This window comes from Acanthopagrus latus, chromosome 12, assembly GCF_904848185.1.
Source record: "Acanthopagrus latus isolate v.2019 chromosome 12, fAcaLat1.1, whole genome shotgun sequence".
Classification (NCBI taxonomy): Eukaryota; Metazoa; Chordata; class Actinopteri; order Spariformes; family Sparidae; genus Acanthopagrus; species Acanthopagrus latus.
Window position 1 is genome coordinate 9,275,100 of NC_051050.1, and position 12,190 is coordinate 9,287,289.

The 12,190-nt window shown below is 40.4% G+C and overlaps 1 protein-coding gene across 1 annotated transcript in view; it reads right to left on the bottom strand.

The window, feature by feature from the left end:
• Positions 1-2,532: 2,532 nt before the first annotated feature.
• Positions 2,533-12,190, bottom strand: part of galt (galactose-1-phosphate uridylyltransferase) — a 31,153-nt gene continuing 21,495 nt past the window's right edge. Inside the window, exons 9-11 of the mRNA XM_037116583.1 lie at positions 11,227-11,310; positions 3,635-3,789; positions 2,533-3,177 (exon numbers count right to left, since the gene is read on the bottom strand). Coding sequence (XP_036972478.1) covers positions 3,085-3,177; positions 3,635-3,789; positions 11,227-11,310 — 332 coding nt within the window. The 3' untranslated portion in view covers positions 2,533-3,084. The remainder of the gene's footprint in view (positions 3,178-3,634; positions 3,790-11,226; positions 11,311-12,190) is intronic.

Consider the following 12,190-nt stretch of genomic DNA (forward strand, 5'->3'; position numbering starts at 1 on the left):
GAAATGAAGTGAATCCAGAGGCTTCCTGACAGGTGGAAAATAAAACTTAGGTAGTTCTGGGAGAAATGGCCATATGGTCCTTACCAATCCTTACCATCTGACTAATTTGACAGGCAGTTGGGGCTGAAATTGCTTTAATTAGAATATGATCAGGACTCACACACACACACACACACACACACACACACACACAGGCTTGTACTTAAATACTTGTGAGGACCCTAACGAAAATTTTAGCCCCAATGCGGTATATCCACACATACATGTATAATGCACTTTTAATTGTAGTTTTAATGCCTAATTACTTTTGATTTGAGATACTTTTAAGACTTTTAGTCAAGTTATGGGTGGCTTTGTCTTTCAACAAGGTCATGTTTTAACACAATGTTATTGTTATATTGTACTTTTATTAGTAGTTACTCCGCAGATTTCACAATGATAGTCTAATTAACATTGTGTAATTCATTTTTACTTGTATTATTTATACTTAAAATATCTAATATGAAATGTACTTAAGACTTTTACTCAGGTATGATGCATCTGGGTGACTTTTTATATTTACCAAAGTACTATTTAACATGATGTCTTTACTTTTACTATAAGTATGACTTGGGTACTTTTTACAACACTGCTCCTGATGCAAAATTCAAGACTCAGTCCTGTACTTGTGTGCCTCAAGCCATCAGAAACTACACTTTCATGAATTTGTTGATACATTGAGAGGATCACTGTCTGTCCTCTGCTGCTTCTGCATTATTCGATCTCATCAACTGCTACTGCTCCAAATTTTACTGCCAGATCAAGAAACATTTTTCTCACAGCGATGCATGTTTCAGAGTCTTTGATTGTATTAAGTATCCATTATCTGGGACTGTTGTTCAGCAGAATGTGTTTCCTCTATAAAAAGGCACCATGAGCACTGTAACTATGTGTTTAAGAGGTTGACACTGACAACATGTCTGCAGAAGAGTGGTGTTAACAGACATAAAGCCTGTCTGTGCACTCCAGGAGACAGACTCTTGCCCTCTCACGTCTTGCTCGAGTGTCCTTCAGCACAATACTGAGCACCTATCTAGCGGTACAATTCTCTCTGACTGACCCTGACCCGTCTGCTGAGGGAGAGAAAGTTTACCAGTGTAAAGCTTTTACTTCAGCTGAAGAAAAGAAAGGGAAAAAAAAATTGCATTTAATATAATTTGTTTAGGCTGAAGCGCAGTCAGATTCTGAGCTTAAATCCCGGTCATCTTCCTCACTTTTTAAGCAACACTACCATCTGCTGTCGTCGTGGTGAGAGCACACCTCATTTCACATGTTGGGAACGCACTTGGCATTTTTGATTGCATGGTTAACAAGTCAGCTGACAAACAACAAAAGTGCATGTTCAAGTTGTTTTGAACCTTGCAGGTATCCGAGGCCACACGAGTGCCTCCATCCTTTCAGCTTTAATGTGTTAGAGAGTATCCATTGAACTTTCCTGCATATACACTTGTAGAAACAGCGGATACTCCAAATTCTAATTTTATATTCAGTATTTAATTATAATGGAATAAATTAGAATGAAGACTGCATGCGGAACAAATGTAAATTAAGCATATGATGTGAAATATACATAGTGCTGTGTTATAGTACAATACAGGAGTGCCTCATCCCTGCCGCACTCTTGATTAAGATGCACTTAAAAAATGCGATCCCATCCTGAAACATCCACCTCAGGTCTCGCTGTCTCTCTCTGCGGTGCTTAAAACAGTCCAACTCGACCACTCAATGTCTCTTTCCGTGGTGCTGAAGCGCTGAACCCCATTCTCCATTTCTCTCTCCATGGTGCTTAAATATTAAAAACTATGCCTTGTCCCAAATCACTCCCTCATCCATTAATTAGCCATCCCCGACCTCTTGTCTTATTTAGAGCACTTTTGTTCCCCCATTGGCAGGCGTACTGTCGAATAAGTACAATGAACACATCTGCCAGTGTAGCAGTGGCGTGCGCATACCACCAAAGCATCGAAATTCTGTATTTAATCCTTGACTTGTTCCAGCTATTCAACCGAGTGTGAATGACAAGTTGTAAGCGATTCAGACAGTGAAGACATGGTCCATTCGACAGGATAAAATGTTGGCAGTGAATGTTTCTGCAAACCATTGATATGTGCATGTTTGCACATGTAATAGGCTGCATACCACACTGACATTTCATATCACACTCACATCACATGTTTATGACCTGAACAAAACAGGTTATCTAAACCAAAGCATGATATTTTCCCAACCCTGACCAAACGGTTTTTATACCTAAACCTTAACCAGATCCTAAGGACAGTATTGTCACACCATACAACATGACACTGAACCTGAAGAAATGTAAAGCTGCAACATACAGAAATGAACAGGAACAAAATATATTCTGAAAATTGGGTTGGAATAGTGGTGTTCTGTGATCAAACACATTGTTGGAGCTGATATGAATTCCATGAAGCAAACTCAATGTTATTTCAGCATAATATTGACTCCGTTCACGTAAACAGGAGAAATGGCATCTGTCAAATGATTTATTTTCAATATAAAAATAAGCATTACTCTGTCACACATTTGACACTGAAAGCTGTCAGACTCATTCATGAATTGCGTCCCGTGTAAAACACAGCTCTGAGAAACAAAGGACTTCATTTGAATCACAAATAACTCATTGTGTTGTTGGAAGGGAAAGTCTCTGTGGTTGAAAGGTTTCCAACATAACCAAACAACAAACAAACTTTGTTTAAATTCTGCAGAAGGGACAGCTGAGAAGAGGAGAATGATGTTCTTTATCTCCCTGAAACACGGAGGACGGGTTCCTAAGCACATTTTGTAAGAAGCCCAGTTTATAATTGCAAACAGGAGCCCAGTAGTGGCTCTGTGTGCACAGAAATGTCTTTAAAATATGAACATATACTGTAAATTGTGCAAGGAAGAATATTTTAATGTCCTGTGTTCCGTAAGGCCCTTCAACATGTTGCACCATTTCAGAAAATCATGTCACAGTTAATTATCATGAAATAAAAGCAATGCATCCATTCAGTAAAGCTGTCCCCCCCCCCCCTTTTATTTTTACTTTCCTTCCTTCTCTTTTCCTCCTCCTTTCTCCTTGTTCTCTCTATTTTTATAATGCTCCTCTGGTAGGTTCCTTAACTTCTCAGCAGCCTAAAAATACAAGAACACAACAGTGCCAAGATGTTATACAGCTTTAAAGACAAAGGCAAAGGCAGAGAGGGAATTCAACGCAATTGTTTTTGCATTATAATTAGTATGCAGCACAAGGGTCAGCTTTTGATGATGATGGGCCTCTGGTGGCCTGGGGTGAAAACAAAGCCTCTCATTTCATATCTCACAGTTAAATCAGGGGACTTGAAAAAATGAGTAACACAATGAATTAAGAGACGTCTCCAATGTAAAGGTCAAAAGTTTAATCTTCAAAGCTCCTATCTGAGTTGTGACTCATCAGCATCCGCCTTTTAACTGCAAAAAGCTCTGCATCAAAAAAAAATCTAAAAATCAACTAGATGCCAGAAATGTAACTGTGATCTCAACGAGCTCAACACAAGTTAGTCTCCCAACTGTATAAACCCGGGTTTTCACAGAGGTATGTTCCAGTACTCACCTGTTCAGGGGTGAGGTCCCTTTGCTCCTGGGCCAGCATCTCATACCCCACCATGAACTTCTTAACCGTCGCTGAACGTAGCAGAGGAGGGTAGTAGTGAGCATGCAGCTGCCAGTGAGAGTTGTCTTCCTTTAAATGGGGGCCGGTCGGGGCTCCTGGTTAAAAAAAAAAGAGAGGAAGACATTAGACTGGAGACACAGAGGCAGCTTTACTCACCCAGTCAATCAGAGGCTTCGGTCACACCGGCTGGTAAAAATAATCAAGGTGGGCTGAGTATAACTGAAAAAAAAAAGCTTTTCTCAGAGGCATGTAAGGCCCCCAGAGCACTGATAGCTGGAAAGGTCCGGATATTGTCTTTTTATTTTAATCCAGTTCGAATCTGCCATGTCCACAATTTGTAGAATAAAAAATTCTGCAGCAAATTACAAACCATATTTCACTGAACACAGGCCATGTGATAATATTAGTCTCTAATTACAAGTCTCTTAATCCTCTCATGAGGGTCATTCAGTATCGAAGACACATTTCAGTGATTTGAGACTGTATTTAACACCTAATAGCCCCGCTGGTTGCCTGTGCTGCTTTCTGATATCGGCAGAAGATAATCAAATGTAGAAGCCAAAACATATCTTGCTTAAACAAAACACACAGGTTTGTTCATCAATCCTTGCAGACATTATATTCTCAGTAAGAGCATTTTTTTTTCCTTTAGAGTTTCCTGACAGTGGGCTCTGATCAGACGCAGACAGGAGGTCGATATAAAGGAAACTAAGGGATGACGAAAGACAAAGGAAGAACAAAGAAAGGAATAAGGAGTCCAGATAAGGGATGAATAGAGATGGAGGCTCCTATTAGTAGACAATTAAGCACTTTTAGATTGGGTTTGTGGGTGTGTTTGTTCTGCTGCATGTGTGTGAGCATAGGAAAGCGTCATCTATTGCATAATCTTGAATGAAATAGAAAATACCTATGGATCGGGGCCCACCAGTTGTAACAGTGTAACAATACAGTATCTGTATAAGTGATATATGTTCTACTGCTTCTATGTAGTACATCCTGTGTATTGCAATGTACTGTAACAATTCAGTGCAACTAACTTTCTGCCCCCCTAACACATTCATCTCTCCCCTGCTGTGTTGCGGTCCTTTATCCAACCAGATAAAACAGTCCGTAATGTGTTGTGTGTTTTTCTCCTGACGGACTAAGCAGGTAGATTTAGCTTATCCATAATTTCCCAGGCGACTCGAACGCCTTCCAACCACTTCTCCCCTCATATTTGCCACTAATAAGCCTAGCCCCAAAATAAAAAGCCGGCTGCTTCAAAATGAGCTAAAATAAAGCACAAACACAGACGGGGGAGATAACGCAACTCATTAGGTGGGCCAGCTCTTTTTGTGAGAGTGTTTGTTCCCAGAATTAGGTGGTCAGTGCGGATACCATATGTGTGTGTGTGTGTGTGTGTGTGTGTGTGTGTGTGTGCGCACACGACAGACTCACCGTGTGCTCTATTATAATCTCAGCAGTCTATTTTCCTTTTAATCCCCCACGATGAAGTGAAAATAACACTGTTATTTTGGGAGTGAAAGTTCTAGCAATTAACAAACAGTTGGAAACATAACATATTTGGTAAAAACGGAAGATCCCCTCTGCACAGCAGTGCTTCTCTTTGGGGGGCAGCTGGTACATGGCAAACTACAGTGGACGGGAAAAAAACATAAAAAAAATCAATATTCCAGTGCACACCAGGATGCCACTGACATTATTTTGTTAACAATTGCATTAAAACCAACAAGGACAAGTGTTGCGTGTTGCTTCATCAGATTCGCTCTGTCTTAACATTTTTCATGTGGCATGAAAAAAATATATATTATCATGGGACGTGTACTGCTGTTAATCATGACTTCTGCATGTGCGAAAACAAATATGCCCACATCCCAATTTTATGCCAATGTGTATTGCAGTGTGAAACCTATGGGGTTACATTAAGCCATTGGTGGAGTGATGCTGTTTATTGTATTCAACGTGTAATACCAAAGTCATTATCAACTTGGCTGCGTGGCCTCGCTCTTGATCTTTTCTTTCGGCATCCTCGTCTTCATCTTGACACTTTCCTCTCGATCAATTCATTTTTTTTGCAAAACGAGAAAAGCGAGGCTGCTTATAAACCAAACTGTGACATTTCACAGATAATTATACAGGCAGGTTTAGTTTGAAAACTAAGTTGGAGACATGCATGTGCATAGTATTACGGCTTCTTCTCGCATTGTACGTTTTAATGAAGAGAGTGTAAAGGCCGACTTTTTAGCATCATCAGCTGCTTCAAGAGAAATTTCACTTAAAACTTGAAAAAGGAAAATGGAGGAAAACATCTGCCACCCCGTACGCCACAGAAAGTAAGATCAATCGACTACCTGCCAAAAACACATATCTCTACCTTGACCTGTGAGTTTAGTCTCCATCTTAGAAATAAAACAGACTAGGAGATTAAAGCCAGAACTTAACACAAGATCTGTAGGAGCCTTCACCACAGGCAACTTTTAGACTGAGATTTTACTTCAAAGATTTGATATCAGATAAAATCGAAAAGGGAAAAAAAAAAAAAAAGTGTCCTCTCATGCCCTCTGTCCTTTTCTCCACACTTCATTCGCAGTGTACCATCTCTCTCTATTTATAAACCGTCTTTCATGTGGGCTGACTTGCTTTAAACAAAAAGAAAAAAAAAACAGTCTGTCAGGTGATAAAAAGGCGTTCACAAGGCTATCGCACTTCATCCCATGAAATGGATCTTAGATGATACAATCATGGCCTGAAAATGGTCTTTTCAACATCTTAAATTTGATGAGTTACCTCCTGAATATTCAACCTGGTCGTTAGTTCTTATTAGTCAGGACTGTGCGCACACCTCAGCGGCCTGAAGCTGCTCGTAAAAGATGAAAGAGATCACAAGAAGCCCGATCATTTGGAATTGGAGTAGAAAAAGATAAAACATTATAAGGGGAAAGAGAAGGAGAATGAGGTACACACCCTGATGGAAACTGTTGAGGAGGTCGACCTTGTTAATAAGAATTTTTCCTGCCAGTGGTAATTGTTGGTCTGTGTTGAAATAGCGCGGACAGACACCATTAACCTTGGAGCTATAATGTCTTTGATTTAATTAGAAAGTCAGCAAACTCTGAAACTATTCCAATTATTCCATTCGATGTCGGAACAGGACGTAGAGTCTTCAGCTATGCGATGGCTGAGCGAGGCCGGCAGCGGTGCTTTAAGCGGACACGCTCACAGTGACAGCGCTCTCGTGATTATGTTCAACAGGTATAATGTTATCTGTGATCGGCATCTTAATTGAGTGCAGTGGTTCTCAAACTTTTTCCTGGACAACAAAAGCCAGATTATCAATAATTAACAGTTACTGGGGGAAGCAACAATTAAAAAAGGATCCAGGCAGAATTTTAATGAAATGAAGGTCAGCATGTTAGCGCCAGGAAAAATCGCGTTTGTTTATTTCCATTATTTATATCACTCTTGAACTTGGCTTCGCTCCTTGTTTCCCCCTGCTCATCCATGCCCCCCCAAGCCTTTTAGCGCACTAATAGATGCTAATTAACACTCAGCAGAGATGAGGGTGATGGGAATGTTGCAAGTATTTGCAAAGCAACAACAGTTCTGTCCTGATGATTAAGTGGATGAACCCGACTCACAAAAGTCATTCTACTTTGTAAATACGTTTCAGTCTTAACCACAAATGAAGACTCAGGGAATCACCATTGTCATCATCATCATCATCATCATCATCGTCGACTACTGATGTCTGAACAAAATTCAATGGCAATCCATCCGATTTTTGGTCCACAAATGGTGGACCGGCTAAACATTCAAACATTCACGTCAAATCTGGTCCAAGATGCAATTTGTGCAAAAGAAACGCACCCGAGGTCTGTCAGAGAAACGTGTCCTGCTTGCAAACAAGAAGCATCTAAGCAACGGTGACAAAGGCAACACCAATATATAAAGGTGGGCATGTTTCATGAAAAAAAAAAAAAAAAGGAAATCCCATTATGGCTAAATGCAATGAGGTATATAAAGGTTAGGTTGGTATAGGGAAAAATGTGTGACAAACAGCATCATAGTGGATTTCTAAAGTGCTGCAAACACACGTTATTCTCCAGATGTGAGAAAACACGCGCTGTCTAACACTTTGCAAAGGCCACAGCACGTGAATCACATCATTTTCACACCTAACGAACAATCCAGCAACTCACGCCCTCTGGACGGAGGAACTGTCATCCATGAAGAGATCATTCCCAACAGGACGACACCGTTTCAACACACAATATGTGGACCACTCATAACTTTGTATTGATTTACAATGACTCATCAATCTTAGGCGACAGGTAGACCCAAACCATGCCAACAAAATGCCTCCCACAGTATAACAGAACCTTCAGTTTCTCCACTCAGTGATTTAGGTTTTTACTTTAATTTGTCACATGTCTGTAGATCCGTGCTGTAGTCTTGCACAATGGCACATCAAAATTCCTTCAATCTCATTCGTTAGTCAAAATTTCCTGGTGCAAACAATTTCTTTTTGCACATTTTTTTACTATTTATGCCTTTAGGAAGTGATGGCGTCCTGATGTGTCATTTCGAACTGTGGCAGCCACATGTCTAAATGACACCTATGTGAATAATATACATTCGGCGAACAGCCCGGTTTCCACTCTTTGAAACCACTCGGCAGGACAAGAATGCTGCAGGGATTGAACCTGCAACCTTTGGCCTCTGCAAGGCTCACTCAGACCACTCAGCCGTGGTGACACCGCTCCCCTCTCTGTCACACATCACTCATCGCCTCACTGCTCTCTGCTAACCTTTGTTCCAGCTCGAACCTGCTCACCGCAGACAATTCGCTCAACGTCTCAATGCAGGTAAACATCAGTGGGTGTCTGTGCTGCACCGCGGTTGTCTCGAAGGATGTTCCACACCTGTCTGCCCAAAGCTTGCAGTCCTCTGTGTTTGAGCGAGCTACTTCATCACACCAAGCCAATCAAACCATTACCGCTGCCGTAGTTAAAGAAGATAAATAACCACCCCTTGACTGGTGTGATGCAAAAGAGGTATATTTTGGATTTTTGTTTCTAAGATCTATGCAAATTGGCTTCACTCTGCATGTTCTGTCAAAAGGAAAAGGTTACTGGGACCTCACTGCAAAGAATGACATTTTCGAGCATTCTTTGCATGTTTGCTTGCTTATCTTCTTGCCCGCTGTCTCGGTACTGGTTCTTTTGCCTTCTGTGACAGTGGTGTTCTGCTGTGCTGCCAAAGTTACCACAGGGGAATAGGACAGCAGGATCCAGTCACACAATTGTGAAAGCGCAATTAAACTGTACATGATGAGAAAATTGTAGCAAACATTAAAAAGAAGCAACTTAAACTATGAAGAATATTGTAGTTTACTGTAGATTTGTGTCAAAAAGTCTCCACTAACAATATTTGAATTATTATGATCTTAATATCAGCCATGGAAATCGTACCAAACTATGTAAAGCCTTCAGTAACTTTTAAAAAGGTTCAGCAGATTCAAAAGAAACATTTTGACAAAGGAAATCACCCTTCATCCCCTGTGACATTATCATCCCTCTACAGACTATATGACAATTTTTCCCTTGAGCTTTTGAGCCTCTGAAGCACTCCGTGTTCTCGCTCTTTTTAAAAGGTGGTTACTTGATAGAGGAGTGCTCATGTCACTGAGACAAAGACACGTTAGAATTAATGATCTGGAGGAATGTGTGTGGACATAAATAATTAATAAGGCTGAAAGAATTAATTGTTTGTGAAAGATAAACATTGTCATGATTCATGATGCCAATTTTTAATTAATGAGGTTAACGTAAAGCTCGACACACCGTATGTAAAATGCTCATATCTGATGCGTCGGTTGTTTTGTCGAGCTCAAACGACAGGATTACAACTTATCTCTGCACCAGGGCCAAGAGAAGTTCAGCAAACAAAAAGTAAAAACCTTCCTGTGTTCACTCTAACGTGATTATTCACCATTTCTCTGGGGACACGAATTTGTGAGCCAGCTCCTAGAAGAAAGTCTGAACAACACCTGGAAGGACAGGCAGCAGAGACAAACAAGTCTAACTCTCAGAACTCATAAATAAAGTGGGAAACTTTTTCCTTCCAGTATAAAATACTCAGCAAAATATACTGAAACCATTGGGTTGTTTTCAGTGTATCAACCCTTAAAGCCACTGTAATCAATATTTCATATTAGCAGTAGCTCAAAAGACCATATGTAATGTGAAAGGTGTCGCTCATGGCGACAAATCTTTAGAGCCATCGCCCAGCTGTCCAGTCCCCCCCAGCTCTACGCAGCCTTTTACCATCTTTCAGCTCATTGTTAGGTTGTTGCTTTTTTTAAAACCACCGACAGTGTATTGTCTTGGATCGCTCTCCGCAGTTACTCATCAGCATCTATTCCAGCTAAAAATCCAGAGAACAATGCCTTACCAGCACCAAATGCTATACAGGCACAGTTAGGAACTAGCTTTTGAATATTTAGCATTTAGCAGCTAAAAAACAGATGTTTCTCTAAAATATCTTAATTTCTTATTTAAAAATAGAGCTATAAGAAATGTGAATATTAGATTAATACTCGTCAGTTGTAAAGATAAGCGACTCAGTTTTAATGCTAACAATGCTATGTGTCGGCTCAATGTATAAGCTCTGAGATGCCAATAACAACTTGTAGGAGATGATACCCAAAAGTGTTTTGTATTGATCATATAAAGATCATATATGTGACTTTATATGATCATTCAAAGCTTAAACACACTGTGAGTGCTCTTTCCTTTGAGACCCACTACTTTACTTTGTGGTGATGGTGATGTGTTCTATGCATGCATGGATGTGATAATGAGTGAGTTATCTTACCTGTAGGAAACCTTAGGCTGCACTTTAATTTACACACATCTTTCCCATCACAATGGAAAAGCTAATTACTAAACAAACAATGCCTTGTTTGTGCATGAAATCAGCTAAGGTAAAATTATTTCATCAGTGGGAAAAGACTGAAAAGATGTGCAGAGAACCCACAAATGATTTCAATCTATCGTCAACAGCACAACACAGAGTGAATGCCGACTTCAAGGAGGAAAGACAGGGATGAGAGGAGGGGATAAAGAAGTGAAAGTGCAAGAAGCGAGAGCGGCAGGACTGTGAAGGGCGTGAAGAAAAACTTGAGGCGCGGTGTGAAAGCATTGTAATGCATCTCTTCCTTCTTTATCGCTTGTCACTCTGCATTAATTTGGCCCAACGGAGTCTTTTAAAAACCTCGAGTGTGAAAAGACTTCATACACTTCATGATCAGCTTTTGCAGATTAAGATTCAGACGAGCCTTCAGATGACTGCGAGAGGAGCTCATTCACATATCAAACTGACTTTAAAATTTAAATCATCTTTAATCATTGCCCCCATATGTCCCTCCCTCTTTGTCTTTCTCTCCAAAAGAGACTTAAAACAGGTTATCCCATTTATACCAAAACTTTTTTTCCCTTTCAACCTTCCCACTCTCCCGCTGTTTGTCTTACCGTGCCAGCCCATGGAGTAAGGGAAAGAGATTTCAAACAGATTGTCGTACTTCGTCAGCAGGCGCCTCATAATGTCAGCCAGACCTGATAGACAGAGGAGAGGTGGGATACAGTTAGAAGACAGTGGAAGGTAGGCAGGGGGGAAGAAAGAATACATTTGAAAGTGAGTACTGTCAATAATGAATGCCACGAGGAAGGGGAGTTGAAGTAGAAAAAAAAAAAAAAAATAGCCCCTGAAAATTGAGAAAGATACGTACAGCTAGAAATGCTGCACACTGAAAAGAGGATGAAACTTTTATTATTCTTGAGAGTAAATTAAAAATGAAAGCAATGCCTGAAAACAAGAACAAGTCAGAGACATAAAAAAAATAGTTAGATAAACATAAACAAGTTCCTCTGTAACACAAACCTTCAAGAGATAGAAATAATCAAAATACGTATTCAAATTTTGAAGCAAGTAAGGAACTAAAGCAAGCTACAGTCGAGGCAAAAACTGTGAATCGATAGTTTGATGTGACTGGAAGCACTGAATCAGACGTTAGTTCAGACCACAAAAAACATCATCCTTCCTGACATCTTTCCGACTGCAGGAGCCGTTTTCGATTTGTTATTCCGCGCTGATTCGTCTCCGAAGTTCAGTGTGAAACAGCGGTAATGGGCTGTGTCTCCGAAGACACCTATCCCACTCATCCTTCTTATCTCTGTGCCTCGGGCTTCGCGACTTCATTACGCACGGGCTCAATCAGATAAACAGACTCGCGACTGTCAACAGAAGTCTTCCAAATGAGCCCTTAGTTAATTTAAAGACGCTGCGGTGTTTGTCCTTGAGAAAGAATGGTCGGTAATCTCACTAGATCAACCGGATCTTCAGAGAATTCATTCACTGACAACAACATCTGCTGGAGCCATTCAAACGCCACGATTTAAGCAAGAAAAGGGAAGCAAAAGGGAGGCAAATCTGAAG